Source organism: Hippocampus comes, unplaced genomic scaffold (assembly GCF_001891065.2).
Source record: "Hippocampus comes isolate QL1 unplaced genomic scaffold, H_comes_QL1_v1.1 scaffold89, whole genome shotgun sequence".
Lineage (NCBI taxonomy): Eukaryota > Metazoa > Chordata > Actinopteri > Syngnathiformes > Syngnathidae > Hippocampus > Hippocampus comes.
In genome coordinates this window covers 658823-681916 of record NW_017806077.1, presented here as the reverse complement: position 1 = coordinate 681916, position 23094 = coordinate 658823, and the positions used below count along the sequence as shown (strand labels likewise).

At 46.2% G+C, this 23094-nt stretch overlaps 2 protein-coding genes across 2 annotated transcripts; one reads left to right on the top strand and one right to left on the bottom strand.

Annotated features, from left to right (window-relative positions):
* Window positions 1-1630: 1630 nt before the first annotated feature.
* LOC109530766 (lipoma HMGIC fusion partner homolog) lies at window positions 1631-3447 on the bottom strand. The gene is made up of 2 exons (XM_074895043.1): window positions 3050-3447; window positions 1631-2259 (listed from the first exon to the last, which is right to left on the bottom strand). Exon 2 carries the CDS (start codon window positions 2157-2159, stop codon window positions 1746-1748), a length of 414 nt encoding a protein of 137 aa, XP_074751144.1. The 5' UTR covers window positions 2160-2259; window positions 3050-3447; the 3' UTR covers window positions 1631-1745.
* A 642-nt stretch (window positions 3448-4089) lies between these two features.
* Window positions 4090-23013, top strand: cog6 (component of oligomeric golgi complex 6). The gene is made up of 19 exons (XM_019894684.1): window positions 4090-4311; window positions 5248-5391; window positions 5470-5541; window positions 5636-5694; window positions 10945-11056; window positions 11380-11462; window positions 11539-11609; window positions 12263-12356; window positions 13474-13602; window positions 15260-15351; window positions 16061-16125; window positions 16198-16289; window positions 16369-16486; window positions 17999-18130; window positions 18218-18385; window positions 19236-19343; window positions 20843-20896; window positions 21619-21698; window positions 22591-23013. Exons 1-19 carry the CDS (start codon window positions 4168-4170, stop codon window positions 22736-22738), a joined length of 1965 nt encoding a protein of 654 aa, XP_019750243.1. The 5' UTR covers window positions 4090-4167; the 3' UTR covers window positions 22739-23013.
* Window positions 23014-23094: the final 81 nt, after the last annotated feature.

Below are 23094 nucleotides of genomic sequence, written 5' to 3'. Positions count from 1 at the left end.
TTTTTTTTTTAATCCGCTAACTGAAAATAGCAAGTTTTGATCTTGAAACGAGCTTTCCTCACATGAAAGCGAGGTTCCATTTCATTTACTTTTCTCATCTACAGCAAGGTTATTAGAGTTGAAAAAACATTTTCATTTAACTTAAAAAAAAAAAAACTAATTCAAATTGACTGAAACATCGTACTTTTATAAAACGAACTGCAATCGTTGCACTGTTTTTGTCTCTGTCAATTAATATCATTCATGAGCTTGCGTGGTCCGTATTTTGTTACTGTTGTCAACTAAAATGGAGCATTTTCAAAAAACTAATCAAAACTAACAAACCTGTTTCTAAAAATGAATTAAAACCAACTGAATTAAAAAGGAAAAAGAATCAAAAGGAAAACAAAAGCTAACTACAATGAAAACAGTTCACCACCAAAAGTAGTTCAACCCTTGTCTAAAGCAGTCTGACTGGCGCCTCGTCCACCATTTTCTTCGGCGTGAGCACTTTTCATTGGTCAGTCCGCATGTCAATCAACGCAATCGTGTCACCTACTCTTTTTGGTATTTCATGTTACCGAGTCAAGAGTGTGATTTGTTGTTGCGCTCGGGTGATGCAAGCAAGTCTTTTTTTTTTTTTTTTAACAGTGGTCCTTATCCTCATCCCCATCCGCAGGCTCCGTCAAATCCATCCGCAACCTGCCTGGCTGTCACTATTCCAAGCCGAGCAGCGTGACGGGGATTGCAAATAGCAGCGCTGGCCCGCCGCAAGAATGCCAGCGTCGCCCGGTTAATGAGAAGGCTGCGGCATCTTAAAGTAGGCCACAAAGCCCTGGCTGAAGGCCGGCCCTCGGGAGCCGCTGGCACACGTGTGCATGAAGACGCCCGACAGACGTCAACAAAAGCGCACGCAGGAGCGAGCGGGCAATGATCAAACTGGCAAAAAAGATGCTTTCATAGCAGGAGAGCTCAAGTGAGGCCTCTGAAGGAAAAGCGTGGTCTTGCTTTCCACATGACGCTTCTGCACACCACTTGAAGTGAAAACAACATTTTTGAACGAGTGCCAGGCCGGCACGTCTGCGGCACATGCACATAGCGGCGAAAAAAACACAGCGAGTGACAAGTCAGCTGCTTTTGAGGCACACAATGCGAGCGAAACACAGCATTCCGCCACATGGCGCTCATTGGTGCGTCTACATGTGATTCATGGCACAATCGTACACAAGAGGACTCAATGATTTTGAAGAATGAGATCATTGCGATTTTTTTTTTTTTTTACTCAATACTGTGACTGGGATGTAATTATTATTATTATTTTTTTTTTTACAAACACAATGGCCAGTCTACAGGTTGGGCATTGTTCAGTCCACAACTAAATCAGTGTTTAGTCAACATGTCAATCGTTAGACTTAGCAGCAGTGACCGATCGCATGTCAATGGCCTGTTATCAATCAGCACCGGTGCTACTTGTCATGACTGATGTGTAGACTGACCAATGAAAGGTGAAAAAAACAACCAATCACTGGTGGTATGTGAAATGAAAGACATTTTACGCAGACCAATAGACCAATCACCGGGGCTTCAAGGAATGACTGAAAGGTTGACTGACCAAGGCGTACCTTTGATCGGTTGGACATGTCACTTGTCATTGATCAGTCCACTTTTCATGCCAGTCATCAATGACTGAGTCCCAATGTTTTTGTCCAAAAACTTCCGAATAGAATTTCCTTTCCGTTTCTTCCGCCAGCAGTGGGAAAAGCAACTCAAAGTGTCCCGATCCCAACACACTTACCTCCGACAAACTGAATGCCCCCGGCCACGCGACCAATCGTACGCGAGATGAGCTCGGAGATGCAGCAGCCCATTAGAGCGGTCAGCGCCACCAAGAGGAGGAGGCCGCAGCCCACGCCCGTCACCAGCGTGCAGATGCGCCACTCCAGGCTGGGGATGCCGTGGAAGGAGGCGTAACGGCCGCACTGCTCCAGCATGACGGTGGCCTGGCGCTCCTCATCGCGCACGGGGTACGAACAGCGACGGAAGGTCCCGAAAGACACCGGCTTGTCCATCTGCATGCCCAGGAGCCAGTAGGGCATGAAGAAGCCCACGCAGGACGCGGCGGCGCACAGCAGGGACAGCAGCGCCGACACCGCGCCGGCGCACGTCAGACTGGACGCCATGCGGGGTCAGACGCGAGGGCAAACTGGTGGTGGGACCGAGTTGCGGGAGGGAGGCGTTGAGGGAAGATGGCGTGTCGCTCAGGTGAGACGTCTTCACCTCCTGATAGCGAGAAGGAGAAAAAAAGCAGTTTTATACAGTTTCTGTACGCGACCGGATCCAAGTGCCGACTTCACAGTGCAGGTATGTGCGCCGCCATTTCAAGACTTAGGTATGTGATATTTACAGGGAATGTGATGAGATGTTTTAATTGGCCAAGATTAAATTTGGCTGTGAGCATTCCCACAGCAGCGCAGCCCTCACTCTCTCTCGGCTACGTCTACGAAATGAACATCAGATGAAATGTACTTGTGCTTATTTATGTGTGTGTGTGTGTGTGTGTGTGTGTGTGTGTGTGTGTGTGTGTTACTTTTTGTCAGGCTTTAAAAAAAGTCTTTTTCTGTGGTTATATTTGTTTTTAACATTGATCTTCCGCTCTTGCATTCAATACATATTAGATTAGCACGCAGCAATTTCCGATATTGTCCTTCTCTGCCAATCAATTCTAAAGAAACGTCACCATTATTGTTCACACATTCACTTTATGAGTGCAAGCAAGCTTAGTAAATTCAAAATAATCCGCCGTGAAAGCACTACTTGAAATATTCCAACATTCTCTCCAGTGTTCGCAAAACGAAAATAAGATGTTTGTTGACCTGAAAGTTGCATAAAAAAAAAAAACAGTTTACAATGTATCAAGTGGACGTTCTCTTCGCGCTGCCGCGCACCGCACATAGACACGCACACACACATACCATTCCCTGCGGGAAGTGATTCAGCGCTGACTTATCGCAGTGCTCACACCGTTGGAATGTTAATGATAAAGATTTGAAAAAGACTTCCTTCGGCTTACATATTGCGAGAGCTCCGGAATCAAGTGCGCCTCTCGCAGCGGCTTCTTCCCCAGCCACGGACTCCAGCTGCTGTCGCTGGAAACTTTTCCACAATCCACGAAAAACAAGAAAAGAAAAAGAAATTCCTTCGAAGATTTGCACAGGTCACTTCGTCCTCATCGATACGTCGGACGACGAGCGGGTGACCGATTAAAATGCACGGCTGCGTGTTCGCGTGGGGAAAGACGCCGGACCGAGTGACAAACGCGCGGAGATAGCGGGGGAACGAGCGAACGTACGCGCCTCTCGATGTGACCATCAATCACGCCAATCCCCACCCAGGGGCCGGGACAGCCGCAACTGGCGGTCGCTGAACGCGCCACGAGGCGTTCAAGGACACTTCGTGAAATGCACTTTTGCGCTCCATTCCCACCCTTGTTTTGTTAAAATGAACGGTGTTGCCGTTATTGCGACATTGTATCCGTAATACTTCAATCTTCTTTGTATAAAGCACAGTGGATTACCTCTCTGTTATGTCACAGCATTATATAATATTAATAAACAATCCATCTAGTCATTTGGATTGAATATGAATACCAGCAAAATTTTGTGTTCAGATTAACTCAGCATGTGGCCATTTGCAGATTAAAAAATAGAAATCAATTCAGGAATGGTAATCTGTTTTGGTTTAACCGGATTAATTGAATGTATTTTTGCAGTATTGAAAGTGTCATTAACGAAAACATTTCCATTGTTTACTAAACAATACATTTCTATTGTTTACTAAACAATAGAAATGTTTTAGGGATGGTATCGTCAAATCCAGGAAACTGAATAAAATTATTTTAATCATATGAGATTTTTTTGGATAATTAGCTTTCCAAAAACGTTTTTTTTTAATATATAATGCATTCAAAAACATTTAATATCAGAATAATTAACAATATATTTTTGACACAGTATTGTAATACAAAGCGAATTGTCACTTTTGAAAGGGGACACAAAATCATTTATCGTGAGGCGGAACCTTTCTTTTTTCTACCCTTTGTTTCCCCTCACACACCGACCGGACGTTGATCCCGCACGGACCAAAACAAAAAGCAGTTGACGTGGAAAGAAGGACGCTCGATAATGTGCGATGGCTGACGCTAAGGTAGAATCAGCAGCCGACAGCTCCTCTACTGCTGCTTTGTTACAGAATACAAACGCGACGTCTCAGCCCAACAACCCGCTGTCGAGGAAGCTGAATAAAATTTTGGAAACTCGGCTTGACAATGACAAGGTAACAGTCACTCTCAATGCAACATAGCTTCTGGTCGACTGCTAAGCGAGCTCGCAGTGCAGGGATGGTCTGTTTAGAGCGTGCATTTGAGGTTACGGTACGCACAATGGGAGCAGAACATCGTGTTGTTTTCAGTTTCAATTCACCAGTGGTCAAAACTGCAACATTTAAGATAAATCGCTAGTTTGCACATTCATTGTTGTAAGACGACCATCGCGTCACTTTTCCAGACCATCTGAGTTGGTTTTCTTTCTTGTTTTTCTCTTCCGAGTTCTGCTTGAACATTTGTCACTTTCGGTACTTTTAGTGAACGAGTTTGGTCGAGTTTATCAGAGTTACATTGTCATTTTCTTTCCCCAATATGCTCACGTCACTGAATCTACTGCGGTTGTCCGGCAAGCTCACTGGGGCACGCGACGCGTCACCTTTCCGCATTTTGTAACGCCACTATAGCGCGAAAATACACAACAGAAAGGTTTGTTTTGTATTTTATATGTACTCACACCGCAGTTGTACTTAATTTTTCGCACCAAAACTTGTAAAGCGTTTCTCATGGGAAACATCTCGTCTACAGGTCAGTCATTCCACACAACATCAGCAATTAGTTGTTTTTGTCATTTTACTCTGGTCACTCGAGGTCATCATTTTATAATTGGTTGTTGACATCACATAGTCACCATGTCAGTCATTGACCGCAGCACGAGGGATTAGTTGATTGTGTCACGCGCGCCATCCTACTACTCATATATAATTTGTGGTTACTTGTGTCTGCATGACCTGGCGACCAGTCCACAGCTCATCCGCAACCATAATGAGGACAAGTGGTGTGGAAAATACATGGGGGTTTTTAAAGCATTCATACATTACGTTGGGTGTATTATGTCAGTTTCTGTCATTTTCCATTTGGATCATCCTGTGTTTGTGTCACGTTTGCAGGAGATGCTGGAGGCTCTTACGGCCCTGTCGGAGTTCTTCACTGAGAACAGCCTGCGTACACGCAGGAACCTGCGCGGTGACATAGAGCGAAGGAGCCTGGCCATCAACGAGGACTTTGCGCGGATATTCAAAGAAGTCAAGGAGGTAAAAGACGCTTAGGATGTGTTTGAAGCATTGGGAGTGGTGGGGGGAAAAAAACCTTTTCCTCATTTCTTTCCACAGGAGCTCGAGAGTGTTCACGAGGACGTTCAGGCCATGAGCACCTGCTGTGCGGAGATGACCAGCAGGCTAAAGGTGCAGTAAAATGCATTAACTTGGCATTTTGTTCAATTATGAGTCATTTTAAATCATGTGCATTTGTGACTCTTGTTTTTTTTTGGTTTGACAGGCCGCTAAGGAGCAAACTCAAGACTTGATTGTGAAAACCAACAAGCTTCAAGGAGAAAAGTGAGCATTCACTCATTCTTATCCGTGCATCCATTTTCGAGAGCACTTCTCATTATAGTGGCAGGTGTCGTGTGTAGCTTTGGTCGCCCGTAAAAAAAAAAAAAAAAAATGCAAGCTCCACCTCAGAATTGTAAGTCAAATGTGCCAACCGCTCCTTGTCCTTGGTTGTCCCTGATTCCAAATGTAATAATCTTTGAATCTGCCAGTGAGTTGGCCTCTGCACTGTATCCTAGCCTACTGGTAGGTTGCCAGGTTTCTGCGCACGGCACCAAAACAAGGACATTTGTTTCAAAAGAAGAAAAAAAAATCACGCTGTTTTGGCAGGACTTACCACGTCAGTTCGATTTTAAGTCTAATTGAATCTTCTGAATGCCAAGTCAAAGTCAAGTCTTTCCTTGACTTATAAATTGCGCGACCAACCAAACCATAAAAAAAATAAAAAAAAGAATTTATTTATGAGTTACAGTCCGAAAAATATGGTAATTTGTTAATCTTTCCCACTTTTTTTCCCACTTGTGCGTTCATATGTCAAGTTGCCTGTTTATTCATCATTCATTCGTCAGCTATTCTTTGCCTCTAAAAGCTAGCGTGGCACCAACAAATGGCGCCGACGACTGGCTTTGATCCATCTTTTCAACCAAAAGCTCCTCTAACCTTGCCTGCGGTTGGCTGCAAGCTGCAGCCAGGCCTCATTTGCATGCGTGGCGGTGACCTCCGTGCTCAGTGACCTTGACGCCAACTCGTCCGTGTTTTTGGCAACAAAAGGCAGCGGTGACAGCGGCTGTGATGTACCAGCAGCAGCAATTCCCCGAATGCCTGCTTGACTAAAGCGAAAAGGACGGACATGTCAATCAAAGGAGGGATGAAGGCTCAGTTTGGATACAGACTGTAGCTTGATGCCGAATTGAAATGGCCAGTGGGAATACACTACTGGCACTCTGTACTGAAGTAGAAGTACAAAGACCGATATAAGATTAGACTTCAGAAAGCTGTTTCAGCAATTATTTCATCTCGGTTTAAGTTGGTTACGAGTACGCCCTTTATCTTAACCGGGGTTGCAAAATTCGGAGAATTCAAAATGAATTTAAAGAAAAATGCAGCAATTCAGATACAGTAATGCTCCCACATTGTGGGCAAGGAGAGCTTTCTTTTTTGCGTGGATGTCTCCATATGACGCGACAAAATGTTGATGCTAATGCTCGCCACATTACTGTCTTTGAATGCAAAAAATACAAACAAAGTGCCCATCATAAAATGAAAGTATGTTTAAACTATATGGATATTGCGCTATATGACGCACTTGTTAAAAGATGCAGTGCAAAGAGAAAGGGCCACGGTGGGGCACATGATTACGGCGCCCCAAGTGGCCAACGTCACATCCAACTGTCACGGCTCAGGTTCTATCCATGGAGCACTTCCACTTAGCACCCCTTCTGGAGTAAACCCAAAGAGCCGCCGTCAAACGGCAAAACCGACCAAATGTCAAGCAAACAGTATATAACGATGAAATATATGAGAAACGTATTTGTAGTTTATTTCCCTCCCACCCTTTTGGCGCCGCATCTTCGCATTCTGTAACAATTTCATACAGAAAGCTGCACTAACCTCCCAGCCAGACAGGACAACGCGGTGGAATTCGACCTTGTCGCGAGTGATTTTTGTTGTGTGCGCCACCGCCGCCGTCCTTTCTCATTTTCTTCCGCATAATAGCTAGATTTTGCCGCATAATCTCTCAATCTGAGCCGGGCCGGGGAGAGCGCGACCCGCTCCGTGGATCCCGGTGATGCGTGTTTACCCAGCAGGCCCGTCCCCCGTCACCTCCCCCCAGAGTAGCTGGCTATCTTATCAGCCGGCGGCACCGTGTCATTTGTCAGCTCTAATGAAACGGAAAGGAGCGGCAGATTGCACGAGCAAAGGCGCTGGGCCACCAGTCTAAAGGAGGGTGGGGGGGGGCTGTGTTTGCCCGCCGGTGTTCTTTTGTCATCCTTACACACGGAGGTGCATCCCCTTGCCAAAAGACGCTGTCAGCACCAATGAAACAAACCACCTGGGCCGCACCGCGGCTCTTTTTTTTTTTTTTTTTTTTTTTTCATTTCAATTGTCCTCTTTTTCCGCGTCTTTTTTTTTTTTTTTTTTTTTTTACATTCACATCGTCATGCAGAACATGCCCCAGCGACTCCCGACACGACCGCAGGCTGAGCCAAAGGCGTCGGAGCTGAAATGACGAACGAGTCAAATATTTTCTCCATTGTGTGCTGCACACTTCGAAAGGAGGCCTGTTGCCCCTCCATAAACAGCATTTAGAATAGAATTGCCTTTGTTCATAGTTTAAACTCTAAAACGACCCAAAGTATTATCCCCCTAAATATTATTTCAAACTCAAACTTAAATTAATGAAATAAATGAATAAAAGCTGCAAAGTGCGACCTACTTCCCTTGAGTGCAGCACATGAGTTGTATCCTTGTACTTAACATCCTCAGATTGTCCATTTGAGTGGATAATAAACCCTTCATCATGCCATATGAAAATCATGCCCCCCCCCCCCCCCCAAAAATGGACTCCTTATGTTCTGGTCCGTACTATTAACTGGTCTCTTAGCGAGATTGAGTCTTCGCCGGTAACGTGAGTGTTTCGGTGTGACAGAGCCATTAACGGGATTGTATGGTACAGCTTCAGTCATTGTCGCGCCTGGAGAGATAAAATCTATCGGCTTGTCAGGCAAGGGGGCAAGCCCAAGCTGGCGAAACGAGACGGAGTGACCGCAAAATAACCGTCGTTTGCCCTTTGTCGGATTGCATTGTGGAATGTCATCGCCGCAGCGTCACGTGACATCGCGATTGCACGTGAAGTAGTCTGGAACTTTGGTGAGCTCATCCTGTGTATTACTTGGCACTCAGGTGGCATGATGTTGCCTCGCGATGGTGTTCCTGGTTCACCTCCGGAAGGAACTGCACACTAAAGTCTTTGGAGAACCGTTTATCAATCAATTCATCAATCAGGGGTAGGTCCCCTGGTTCCCACTGAATCTTAATTCCTCATGATACCAAGATATTTGGGCCCTACGTGTCTCACAAGATTGACCTCTGACCTCACAACTGGGCTCAATTTTCCACAGACACGCTCCAAAAGTCTCGTAGTGAGCCTGCCGATGGAGGGAACAACTCCAAATTGTGTTCCTGTAGGTGGACTGTCCCAATTCTTTTGTCCTGTGGTACGGGTAAAGCTCAGCGAAACTGACACATCTGCTGCCTCAAGTTTGCTCAATGGCCTGCGCTAAGATTTTTGCAGAACAGCACTTCCAATTTCCATACTTAAGTCCCAGCCGGTCTCAGTTTAGAGTGGCACGCCTCAGGGAAATGCTGTAGGTCCACTGTAGTTTCATATTAAAACACTCAACACCCTTGTTGCAAGAACGTGGTGCCAGACAGTGTCTGGAGTGTAGTCCCTCAGGGAAATGTTTGAGGTCCTCATAGCTTTTCGAAAAAAAATCTGGATTGTGCTTGTCATTTTAGTAAGAATACCTATCAGGTCTCGCAGCACACCATGACTGGCCAAAATATCTCACAGACTCTGGTATCTTGTTCAAAGTGTTCCCAGAAGAGTGAAAAGTAGGGATCAACTCCAGGTTGCATTCAGTTGTCACTTCCAGTAGTTGTTTTGAGTGGTTCTCAAATCTGATTTTGCAACGCTGCCAACATCCGCTCCAAATGTAATCATCAGACACAATTTGGAGTGGAGCTCCTCAGGGAAATGCTTTGGGTCTTCTCACTTTCTTGAGAGATTGGTGTCCCCTTCGGTCAATTTTCACACGTGTCTCTCAGCAGACCTAGACGGAATGAAGGTGCGGACCAGCCAGGCCGAGACAAAGTCGTTTATTTTAGACCTTCTTTCCTCAACACCTGACTCAGGCTTGTGAACCTGGTGTTTTTGTTCCTGTTCCTGTGTGCAGCTTTTCACCACGGAATGAATCATTCATTGAGATCCGTGCGCACATTTGCATTTCAAGAATCTAAAAAAAATATACAGAAGTCGCTGGTGTCGTGTGAGGATAAGGATGGCTGAGACAGAGTTGCTTTTGAAAAATGCTCGCATGGCTACATTTGAGGAATGAACATGTTGGTCTAGCATATTGTATGCATACCTCATAGAAAATGCAGTAGAATAGCATGTTAACAAATGGGTTCCCCCCTCCCTCTCTCCCCCACACATTTTTTTTTTTGGGGGGGGGGCTCTGTATACAGTGTTTATGATGGAGCATGGAAGTTGAATTGAAACAGGAAATTGACTTTCAACGTGGAACACGGCCAAATGTAAACATTTTTGTTCATGCAGGTCTTGGCTTTAAATCTTTAAATCTTGTTTTATTTTGTGCACACAAATTAGCATTTTATGCTCATGTTATTTGTTCTGCTTTGTTCACACACACACACACACACACACACACACACACACACACACACACACACACACACACAAAAATTTGTTTTGTCTTTTTCACACACACACACACACACACACACACACACACACACACACACACACACACACACACACACAAAAAACGTCATTTCTGTGGCTCGGTAGTATATACAAGTGATGAAGTTTGACCAGCGGTGCTCTTTAATTCCATTTCCATGATTTCTTATTTGGGCAGTTTATATATAGATCAACAAATGGAAGCGCAGACAGTCCCTGAGTATGAATTTTGAGTGACCTGGCTTCCCCTCCCCACTTTGAAAAGCGGATCGTGATTTACTGATCCAACCCGGTTGGATCTGGACGGAGGGAGTCCTGACCCCGAGTTGCCAGTGTGATTCGGCCTGTTACCATGGAGACTATCATCCCGCAGAGACACAATGATAACAATGCCACTGCTCTCCAAACACCACCCACTAAATTCTTTCTGTCACTCTCTGTCATTTATGGGTCCCCGCCACCTCACGCATTTATTTTTTTTAGGCGTGTGACTGCCACCTGCTGGATGGATGACACGCCTGCACACTCTGAGCTGTCCTCTATTTGTGTTTTTTGGGTTTTTTTTTGATGAAAGCTAGTAATTTTGCACCAATTTAACAGCCTGGCAGGCAAGCAAGCACACTCTGAATAATGCAAGAAAGCCATTCATCGCAATTCACAATGGGAGAGCGAGAAGGGGAAATGCGTCTGGATTAAAGATGTGTAATGAGACTGTGGATTAGAAATAGCTGAAACGAGTGTGTTAATGAAAACGGATCTGATTTCTCCTTCAGCCGCCGTCTCGAGGTCAGGGCCCAGGTGGCGCAGGCCTTCCTGGCCAAGTTCCAGCTGTCCAGTGAGGAGATGAGCACACTGCGCGGGGCCAGAGATGCGCCCATTTCAGAGGTAGATTCATTTTTAGACTTCTCAGTGAGGGATTGTCCCGCGCTGAGGGCTGTGTTTACCATTTCCGTTCGCAAACGTCTGCGGTCAGCAGCTAGTTGGGCTCAGGCACCGCCTCCGTAGACGTAACGTACAACAGAACACTCGCCAATCTGGAGGCGACTTTTAATGCCGAAAGGATGCTTGACTGGTGTTTGACTGTTGCACATTCAGTTAAGATGTTAACTTGGTATACAGTATGTGTACATGAGTTTGTTTTTAGTCCGTGTTCGGTTGATGTGTGCTTTATTTAGTTTATTTATTTATTTGTTTGTTTATTTTTGCAGGATTTCTTCAAAGCTCTGAGTCGAGTGAAGCAAATCCACGAGGATGTTAAAATACTGTTGCGGACCAACCAGCAGACTGCAGGGTAACGGCCGGCCTGTTTATTGGACACCACCACCTCGCTGCCGCTGAAGTGCGATTGTAACCTAAATGTCATGTAGGCTGGAGATCATGGAGCAGATGGCCGTGTTGCAGGAGGCGGCGTACGAGCAACTCTACCGCTGGGCACAGAGTAAGTCCGGAACGCCACGACCTCGCGATGCCATGAATACTTCATACCCGGATTGCAATTTAAAACAGCGGCCATCCGTGGAGTAGACACTGTTCCACAATAAGCGAGTGAATGCGTCATCTGACCCGTACGTCATCAAAAGCCCAACATGCACCCCCTACGCGGGCGTTTGAGAGTGCTTGGGAGGGAGACTCCTGACGATAGCGCTCCATGAATCTGCATTGTTCTGAGTAACAGTGTTGACTTTACATTTGACTTTCATCCCACTCGAAACATGAAGCACAATGTTGACATTTGTGATGATCGAATGAATTCAGCGACGCAAGCGTTACATTTATTTTTCGCGCGGCAGTGATGTGACGTCATCTTCATCGGACGCCATGAAACGAAAAGATTGGAAAGCGTCGCTTCGTTTCCGCAACATATTTCTACCTCCTCCCGTATCGCTGCTCTGTCGATATGAGATGATGAAAAGATGCTAGCACTGCCGCGTGACGTGTGCGCGTGTCACTCGATGTCATGCCGGTGTGCAAGCGTGTAAGGACGCCTTCGTTTCACATTTGAAGTCAATGTAAAAATGTCATACACGCACAATACAGAAAGGGAAAAGAAGACCAGAGAATAAAGTTGCATTTTCCGTACGTTGTCCCCAGATGAATGCAGAGGATTAACCCAGGAGATGTGCGATATCAGCCCCATATTGACTCAAGCCATGGAGGCCCTACAGGACCGGCCTGTCCTTTACAAGTAACACACACACACACACACACACACACACACACACACACACACACACAAAGCACTGCATGATGGCCGTGTTGCTCCGTCTAAAACCAGCACTAGGGGGAAGTGCAGCTCCACATGTCAACCGGCTGAGAACTTTGATTGACTGGGTGGAATTCACATTGCTTTTCGGTGGGAGCTGCTGCAACATGTAAAGTCAAAGGCAGTTTTACACTCATTTAACAACACATACACACACACAAACAGGCAATAAATGCACCTCCGTTTTACATGTCATATTCGATCATAGAATTATATAATTATTTACGTCGGATGAAATAAACTAATCAGGCCATGTGGTATTTGCGAAAATGCCTACAGATTAAAAAAAAAAAAAAAAGGTGACACCCATTCCCACAAATGTTGGTGTTCTCGAGATTCTGTACACACCTCCCTCAAATTTCATTGATCCACCTGATATTTGGTGCGCGTCCATAGGACTGAATGGACATGTCCGCAAGTTAACGGGACGGTGACCGTTTTGCTTTGAAGCAGCCATTTTGGACAACATTCCAGGGCCGGGCTTTGAGACGAACTCCTGCTGTGCAAAATGCAAAGCGTCTGTTTTAAGATGAAGTTGTGCTGATCATTTTCAAGGCTCCCTGTTAAAAATAGCTTTGAGGGCCAAGGCGTAATTGCTTTTTATCTGCAAGGAAATGATGTCAAGTACTCCATTGGACTTGAAATTGCAGGAAAAGTGCTTGAAAGTGTCCTTGGAAAGGTTTCAAAAAGGTCTTTGGTGTCCATTAGTGTCGCTTGTCCATGCAGTTACTTACTGCACTCAAGATGACTTATGACTTGAACGTCATTTCACATGCCCATCCAGTATTTATTTGATTTTTATTTTATTTTCAATGCCCCCCCCCCCCCCCCCTTCTTTGACTGTGAGCGCGCAAGGTCACGCTCACAGACGGGCCTTTCCTGTATTCTTGATTCCGCGCTATCTGGTGTTTAGTCTCACACAGACGTCGGCTTCCTTGTGGAAGCGCTGCTCGGGCGCCTGATTTGTTTCACAACTGACCTCCAGCGTAGAAAAACACCGCCGCTTCCCACACGGCCTTTGTATCCCTTTTGCCCGCAGGTACACCCTGGATGAGTTTGGGACGGCGCGCAGGAGCGCGGTGGTGCGTGGCTTCATCGATGCCCTAACGCGTGGGGGACCGGGCGGGACCCCCCGTCCCATTGAGATGCACTCGCATGACCCGATGAGGTGACGTCACAATTCAAACCCCAACTTCCATCCATTTTGCGTTTGAACTGTGGCATCTTGACTTACAAGAGCTTTGGTGGAGTTTTATATTATTTACGAGTGAGCTCTGACACTCCGCCAGTAGATGGCAGCGATGAACCTCAACGCGTCAGGCCACCACCATCAGTTCATGTGGTTACTTGGCAATGAAAGTACAAGTCTTGGTTGGGCTGGGGTTTTTTTTGTTTTTTTTGCTTGCAATGTTCATTTTTCCTGCAGATTTTGGACAACATTTCCAACTATCGATGGTGTTGATTGAATCTAGGCTTGGCGAAGCCTAGCGCCTGCACGATAGGCACTGTTACTCAAACAGAAAGAGTCACTAAAGGTTAGAAGGCCAGCCAAGGGCGTTCAAATGATTTTGCAGCTGCCAACCTCTGTCCTTGGAAAGATGTGGAGGCTACTGAGAGTGAGCATAGGCCAGTGGAAAAGGCAAGAAAAAAAACAATATGGATGAAGTGAAGAAAATGTAACAATTCAGGAAAAACTGTTCATTTCTTTTTTTTGTTGCTGATTCTATACTGTATAGTAGTGATTTTCTTGTTAATAATCACGCAGCAAAAAATAATGTTGCGTCATCGGCGCTGGAATGGTTTAATGGCATTTCCATACTTTTGAATGGGGAACATTGATTTGAGACGCAAGCGATGCGGTCACGTCATGAATTAAACTTGTCAATCAAGGTGAGCGTGTGTAATCCGAGTCATCATAAGCACACACAACCAGTCAGTCGTGGAGCGACCGGCGGCCATCTTGCGTTGCCAATGCTAAGCCCGCTTGACGTGAATACCTTGCTATCGCTGCGCTGTTATCACTTTATTTTCTGTCTCTGTGGCATTAAGTTGGACCAATAAGTTTGATAGTAACAGTGACAACCTAAGATGGCCGCCTTCTGGTTTCAGCCGCGGGGTTCCAAATGATAGTCCATTGATATGTCCATCCGCGGTACCGTTGCCACGTTGTCAGTGTAACGATAGATTATTGTGACATGTCATTCATTTGAATTTGGTTGATTATCTTTTTGCGAAGCATGCCAAATATATTTTTGTGTTGAAATGTGCAACAAATAAGTCCTACAGCATTGTGCTCATGCTAGTGGCAGCATGTTTGATGGTTGGATTAAGAAGGGGTCTTGACCCAAGTTCTCCCCGAGTTAACAGTAAAGTTGGCGTGATGACCGTTTGGACCGTTCGGCTTCCACCTTTTGACGGCGAATGACTCTCACATGGCGGATATTGGATCAGCGCGTGTCCTTATTAGCCGCAGCGCCGTCCTCCCGGGAGATTTTCTCGGAATGGTCCGCAGAATGGCCTTTAGTTAGGAGTCGGTCGGAGGCATCAGCAATTCTGAGAACATTGAGTTGTTTCTCACCGTGTTCACCACATGCACGCAAGCACACACGCACACGCGCACGCGCACACACTCACTCACACACAGTCAATCTCCATCACCCCCGTTGTTTTTGCGAGCATTATATAACAAGCAATACAGCGCTGTTGTCTTTGGAGGGGAAATGAAACATGATGGCCCATGATTGCGGGCGCTTGTGTTCCCGACGTGTTAAAATTAGCCTCCCGCCGGTCAAGAGGGATTGAATTCACATGATCCGTTCTTGTAGGTACTTGGGCGACATGCTGGCCTGGCTGCACCAAGCCACCGCCTCCGAGAGGGAGCACCTGGAAGCGCTGCTCAAGAGCGTCACTCTGCAGGGTACGCCGACGGGTGAAATATCGCCGCTCCAAAATTGGCCCGTTACCCAAAACTCTGTCGAAAAGTAATTCACGCGAGTTTGCCTTTCCACTTCAATAAGGCACTCTTTGATTTCCACTACGGCTAGAAATAACCAGGGTATGTGAAATATTAATTTTGTTTTAGTTTTTAAATCCTGTTAAAGGCCAGTTTGGTTCCCACAAATCCACTTTTGTTCGGGGGAGAAAAAAAGTAAAATAATTTCTGTGAAACAGTTAAAAATTCATTTGAATGAAAAACATGTCAACTTCCCCCAAGTTGGTGGGAAATGGACGCTATTCGTTCCACTTTGTTAGTCAATACAATAGCATGTTTGTGTTCTTTAAAGGCTAGTAAATTTACACAAATCCACTTTTTATTGGGGGGGAATAGTTTATGTAATATATATGTATTGTTTTCCTTTCTTTATTCTAAAAAGAGATCAGATACAAATTATAGGGGAGGTTTTTAATCATTGCTGAATTAGTTGGCGAAAACGGTAAACGGTTCAATTTTGTTGCTGCATGCTTTGAATGGGGAGATACAGCGCCATCTGGTGGACACATTTAAAAAATGAACATTGAAAGCCAGGACTCCAAATGAAGGGTTACATTACTCTAAATGTGTGGTCAGAAATTGCATTTGAAGTGATTTTAAATGCAGCACTTTTTTTTTTTTTTTTTTTGTCCAGATGTGGAGGACAACATGCAGGAGGTGGTCGGACACATCACGGAAGGAGTGTGTCGCCCTCTGAAAGTGAGCAGCTAAAATAGTCCCGAATCTCTCCTTGTTGCCGTTCGTGTTCCGACACCTTCGCACGCTTTCCAGGTTCGGATAGAGCAGGTCATCGTGGCCGAGCCGGGCGCGGTGCTGCTTTACAAGCTGTCCAACCTGCTCAAGTTCTACCACCACACCATCAGGTCTGTCGCCGCGTCCGTTGTCTCCGCTCGGCCTTTTGTCACGGCTTCACGCCCCCGTCGTATTCGCGTGTGTTGGCAGCTCCATCGTGGGAACCGGCGCGGCCGCTTTGCTCATGACCATCGAGGAGATGCACATGCTCAGCAAAAAGATGTTCTTCAACAGCTTGAGCCTTCACGCAAGCAGACTCATGGACAAAGTAGGCTAATTCAAGAAGGAGGGGCCTCCGTTTGCCCTCCCGAGGGGAAATTACACGGCGCATAAAACAGATTTGTCACCATTTTATCTCACGAATTAAAGGATGTAATCCATAATAAGCCCTTTGCCAGCTGTTGGGCTCTTCCTAGTCGTCATCGCAGGGAAATCAATTACTTAACCACTGCATAAAATGCGTACAATAGACTCATAGAAGAGTCGAAATCCCCCTCAGGTTCACGGGAAACTGAAGCGTAAGGTTCACTGAAGGCTAAATTGTCATCAGTGTTTACAAAACACGAACGTATGCTTCATTGAAAAGTTTTTTTTTTTTTAAGTCACACAAGGTCCCATCCGTGTTGTTGAGATTTTGCTGTGGATCGTGCAGAGGTTGCGTATCACCCCCTCCTCCATGGACTTTGTCTATTTCTGGACCTCTTGAAAACATTTAGCCCCGCTGCGTCCGAGTGGCCCCTGCTGACCACCCAAAAAACACCGCGTACATCTTGGCGTTCTGGTTAAATTGCCGTCCAAATGCACGGCAGCACGCGCTCTTCCACGTAGCGGGGGTCCAGCTGGCTCCCGATCGATAGCCACGAGGCCGATGAGCCCGGTGGCCCCGCTGCTAATCCGATAGATGGCCCCCTCCGGGTTTCAGTGTCGATTGCAGCCGCAGCCGGGAACGCGCTCTTCTCATAATGACGGCCATTAGGTGCACAAAAGATTGCCCGCCTCCTTTTTTTTTTTTTTTTTTTTTTCCTTTTCCGCGAGATTTAATCACGGCCCTTTTCATTTGAAGCACAACTGACTCCCAGATTACCCGTGTAGGATTTACTGAGATGAAGAGAAAAGTATTGGGACACCCGGACGGAAAAAAAAAAAAACTCGGAGGAGGACGCACATTTGCAGCCTCTGTTCTTGGGATAATTTGTGCACAATGTTGCCGTTTGTTGAAAATGTCTGATCGTCTTCAGAGAAACAATATGAGGTCAAGGAATTGAACTGTGGCGGCAACAGTTGGGCAAAATTCTGAATGGCTCGCTCACAGACTCATTCTCAGATATGGGCAGCTTACAAGATATTGATTCGGTTGTTCGATGACATACTTGACGGGCGGCCAGGCACAGAGACGCAAGTGTTTTGTGTACCAGAAATGAAAAAGTAAATTTTCCATGAGGCGCGATTCTCAAAGAGTTCGACGTTCAGCTGTTGTGCAAAATTTCAGGATGAACCTAAAAGGCGCTCTCACCTTTTACATGTGAACTTCATTTGACCTTCTCTGAACTTTGGACTGCACGTCCAATGCTTTTGTACTTGTTGCACAACAAGGAGCTGTGCAGGGAAGCGCTGAGCAGTTGGGTCATGGCCATTTAAAAGTTTAGAGAGGGCCAAAAGAAGTTCACCTGGAGCGATGTGGCCGACTATTTCTGAATCATTTATTTTCCCTTCAAGTGACGTGTCCGAAGACATTTCAGGATCCTATTTTTTTCTTTTCTTTTTTCTTTTTTTTTTGTAGGTGGAGCTCCCCCCTCCCGACCTGGGCCCCACCACTTCCCTCACCCAGACGTTGGCTCTCCTCAGGGAGGTTCTGGCCTCTCACGACTCCTCCGTGGTCCCCGTGGGTGCTCGCCAGGCCGACTTTGCCCAAGTAAACAATTTTGTCGGTTTCACCCGTCCCTTCCTGTTCCGTGATCAACTTCATGGCTCACGTGCTCCCCTTCTCGCCCGCCCTCAGGTGCTCTCGTGCATTTTGGACCCTCTCCTGCAGCTGTGCACGGTCTCGGCCAGTAACCTGGGCACGGCCGACATGGCCACCTACATGGTCAACTCGCTGTACGTTATGAAGACCACGCTGGCGCTTTTTGAGTTCACAGATAAGAGGCTGGAGATGCTTGAGTTCCAGGTAGGCATCGGCCCATCACCCGTGTGACTGCGGTTTTAAAAAGTCAAGGTTTCAATCACCGCTGAAATTGTCTGTCACCGGTCATGAGCTTTGACTTTTCTTTAACATGATTTGCTCATTGTGGAGCTCGCGAAACAAGGTGACCATTTGAAGTTAATTTGGGGAGGTCAGCAACTTTTTTTTCCTCGTTCTCGACTGAGCATCGAGGGGAGGGGTGAGCAGTTACGCATACGCCGAGCAGAGGGAGAGAGACAAGAGAGTGACTGCACTAACTGCAGCACACTTGCGCAGATGCATTTGTACTCGATTGATGTCCCAAATAAATAAGTAAATGGTTCTATAGTTGCCTATGGCAATAGGAGAGTTTAGACGGAACAATTAATTTTTTATTCTATCTTTCTTCTGTATTTTGTAAGTAATTGAAGAAAAGATTCCAGATGTCGCATTTTAAGGAAAAACTATGACATTATATTGTTACTGGAAAATGAAATGATCTTGATTGGGGGAAAAACGCTTATTGCACACCTGTCTTAGTTGCTACGTTCTGAAAATCATCAGCAAATGATTTTGTGGCCCTCCAAGCTACAGCACTGTGGACGTGAATTTGAAACTGAAAAAAACCAAAACAAGGTGCATTCACATTTTCATGATGAGTTCGTGTTACGGCAGTCCATCTATCCGTCTAATTGGATCACATCCTTTGTGTCATGCAACGCGGCACCGGCGGCGCTCCATTAGGCACCAGGACCATTTGCTCACCATGGCACCTCATTGTTGTTTTCTTTTTTCTTTTTTTTTCTTTTCGACTTCAGCCGCTCACTCCTCTCTGCTTCTTATTCCGCTTCCGCAGATCGAGGCTCACCTTGACACGCTGATCAACGAGCAGGCCTCTTACGTGCTGACCAGAGCGGGCCTCAGCTACATCTACAACTGCGTCCAGCAGCACGACGCCAAGCAGGTCCCAGAACACACTCCTCTTCTCACACTGCAGGGCACATTTTTCATTGGACGTCAGTGAGGCTTGGGCAGTGTAAGAGGGTGTGCACACTTGTGCAAATGGATTATCAGTGTGTTTATATCCCCAAAACCCGCCACTGGAACAGCGGCGCGTCGAAGATATTTGAAATTCCACTTATTTCCACGAACACCTCCGTGGCGAGCGTTGTTGTTTACGATGCCGTCGCCACGGTGACCATATGGCCCGCGTCCGCGCTTGTATGCTTTTCTTTCCGATGCTATGAACACAAGTCAAGCGTCCGACAGTCTCCGCCCACTGTTGACCGACGGCCACGGCGGCGGCCATGGTTGCGGTTACGTGTCGTGACGACGCAGGTCACGCCGGGACAGGAGCGCCGCTCCCCGGCACGAAACTCGGTCGCCAAGCGTCATCATCTCCCCGGGTGGCCTCGCCCGAAATAGTCCAGCGTGTGTTTGAGGAGATCAAGTCTGTGTGTGTGTGTGTGTGTGTGTGTGTGTGTGTGTGTGTGTGTGTGTGTGTGTGTGTGTGTGTGTGTGTGTGTGTGTGTGCGCGTGTGCGTGTGCGTGTGCCTGCGTCTGCGTCTGCACGGCACACCGTCTATTCTCGGCCTTCAAGGTTGACTTTCACTATCTGTAAAAAGTTTCCACCCTGTCATTTTCTCTCATCGGGGAGGAGAAGACTGCTGTTGATTATGTTGTTCCTCCAAAGTAAGACCACTTGCTAAAACGTCCTCAAATGCTATTTTTATTTATTATTATTTATATGTAACTTTTTTTGGAATGATAATAAGTCTCTGTTTTATTTATTTATTTTTAATTTATTAATTAACCTTAATAAAGAAATCATTTGAATGATACAAATATTACATTTTTATGCGTTAATATTTATTTGGGACAAATTAGCCTTTTTTTTACCTTTTTAAAATTGTATGAATACAACAGAATTATTGTCATTATTGTACTAAGATTATTATATATTCATTATTTATTTTAGTTCTTTTTGGGGGGGTTATTTTAATAATGCACATTTTATGTTTGTTTTCTTCCCTTTCATTTTATTTTCATAGCTATACAGTTAAATAATCTGCTTCCCCCCAAAATCTACATCCCCACAAAATAAATAAATAATCTTTCCTGAATGGAAAGTGCTGCACGGATGCAAGGTTGGAACATCTCAAGTCAAACCAAGTTTCATCCCAATGTGGTCCAGATCGGCCAACTCATTTCAACCTGAAAATTCATATTCAGACTCATATTACAAATATACCGTACGGTAAATCATGTTGCAATGTGCGGTGCTTCTGTCAAATGTTCCGTCTCCAAGTTCCCGCTAGAATGGCACCCGGACTGTATTCGAGGCTGACATTCGACGCTGCTACGTCAAAACAAAACGCCCGTCTTGACAACCGCCATGTGATAAGCCAGTCATGTTGTGATTTTTGAATTTGTGTAACACGTCTTGTTTTGTGTTGTCGTCAGGGTCCTCTGTCCCTCGTGCCCGGCATGGACGTCTCCTCGGTGAAAGCGGCCATGGTGAGTACATTTCATGAGGAACCTTCGTCATCAGCAAAACCGGAAGGAGAAGCTGAGTGACCGTGCCGTGAGAAAGTATTTGTCCCCTTCCGCAAAGAACGCAAAAATCAGGAAGGGGGGGAAAATACTTTTTCACAGCCTTGGATCCGTTTTTATGGTGAGGGAAGGACCGTTGGGTTTAAGATGGCAGGATTTCTAAAAATAATTCTAATTGCATGCTACAGAGACGCTGTTTGTGGCCACGTTCTTTGCATCTTCGGGGTATGGCCTCTTGAGAATTTTTTTTGGTGGGGCTACATCGGATAGACATGCCTACCCAATTCCGTGTTGCTGAATTCATCTGGCCTCGGGTGCTGAATTTTCATTTGATTTTTGAATTTGACTGAAATTTTGTTTGCTGATGGAGGTACTGGATATTTTTTTCCCCCTTTCTCTCTCTGATGTGCAGCGTTTGAAGTAGTAGACATGCCGTCCAAATTCCACGTTGCTCAAGGTAACAAGCTATAAGGGGCGGAATTTTACAACGATTCCACGTCGGCACCAACAAATTTTGCGTGGGTCACCAATGTGCGGCCTCATGCGATGACTCAAACAAAACATTCTTCGCCGTCCAGTCTGTGCAGCTTTGGTAGCGATCCAACAAAATCTCAAGGACTGTCTCGTCTGTCTCGCAAAGACTCGCACAAACCCTAAAATGGCGTTTGTCGTCCTTCCACCAACAGGTCCAGTTCGACCGCTACCTGTCGTCACCTGACAGCCTGGCGATGCCTCAGCTCAACTTCCTGCTCAGCGCCGCCATCAAGTAAGTGCGATTGGGCCCTGGCGCGGCGCACGCTGCCAGCAAAACACTCCACTCCACGTCACGGCGACTTTTCATTGGCCGTGTGGAAGCGGCGACGCCGCCGGGTTGTTTGGTGTTTGCCTGGCCGAGGCGGCGCGCGCGCACATATGCTTTTAGCTGCCTCCATCCAGCCGCCGCGTGCTGTGAGTCACGTTTACCGGCAAGTGCGGTCGGTGAGAGGAGCACTCTGTGCCTCAGGTTAATGTTCTCTATTAATGGACGCCGCAGGCCTAATGGGCAGGACGCCATTAATTAGCTTCTGGTCCATTTCTCACTCACGTCGGCGGTTCCCTGAAATCGTCTCGATGGCGCGCACATCTGAGCTGATCAACACATGAAAGCACAAATAACGCAAATGGGCTTTTTTTTTTTGGGTTCTTCTCGAGCAAGATGGCGAACATATTGAGGTTGCGAGGGGGTGGAGGATTTCTGGTAAATTTCCGTAAAGTCTCCAATAAACCTCCATGGGAATTTACGATGGGGAATTTTTGGAAATAGAGCGGACTCCCGCGATGTCCTGCAACTAGCAAAAATCCAGTTTCATTGGCGCCGACTAAAATACCTTGGAGGGGCGAGGGGGGAATAATAAAACATTTTCAACTCACGCTGATAAAGATTCATGATTCTTTTTCTGAAAAGGACGAAATGAGAATGAATGGGAACGGGAAGACCAAGAAAAAAACAACACACACGCACGCACACACACCCCCACACACACACACACACACACACACACACACACACACACAAAAAATCATAATTTGTACAAATCTGTGAAAATGCGAATCCTCAAGGCACTTTCGAGTTTGTAAAAGTGCAAACGCTGACGAAATGCCGTGTTCTCCCGTGGCAGGGAGCAGATCTTCTCGCAGTCCACCGAGCTGGTGTGCCGGGCATACGGCGAGGTGCACGCGGCGCTCAACAGCCCGGCCAACGCCTACAAAGACCCCGAGCGCCTCCTTCCCAGATCCCCGCAGCAGGTCCGGGCCTTGCTGCTGTGAGAGACGTGCCCGCCGCCTGGTCCCCACCGGTCCGTCAGGTTATTTCCAGCGCGCCGTCATGGGTAATCATAACACTGGCGTGGACACGTGTGGCCCGCTTTAGGTGGGGTTCTGCGGCCGGTGAGTCACCTCCCACGTCTTGTCTATGGACGGCTCACCAATATTGTCATTGCATTAATATGTCACCAAGAGTTTGTTTTTTTATTTAGATGGTTGGATCGGATACAAAAGCGATGTTTATGCCCCATCACAAAGTACTTCTTTTTTTTTTTTTTGTCATTCTTCGACATTTTCTGTACATGATTTTTTTTTCCTCTCGTGTTTTTTTTCCACTCACTTGAGCAGAGGCAGATATT

Excerpts from the sequence above, each read along its gene's own strand:
- LOC109530766 (XM_074895043.1), bottom strand. The coding sequence starts at position 2,159 with ATGGCGTCCAGTCTGACGTGCGCCGGCGCGGTGTCGGCGCTGCTGTCC.
- cog6 (XM_019894684.1), top strand. The coding sequence starts at position 4,168 with ATGGCTGACGCTAAGGTAGAATCAGCAGCCGACAGCTCCTCTACTGCT. Across the intron at positions 11,463-11,538 it reads ACCAACCAGCAGACTGCAGG|GCTGGAGATCATGGAGCAGA; the intron begins GTAACGGCCGGC and ends AATGTCATGTAG. Across the intron at positions 15,352-16,060 it reads CAAGAGCGTCACTCTGCAGG|ATGTGGAGGACAACATGCAG; the intron begins GTACGCCGACGG and ends TTTTTTGTCCAG.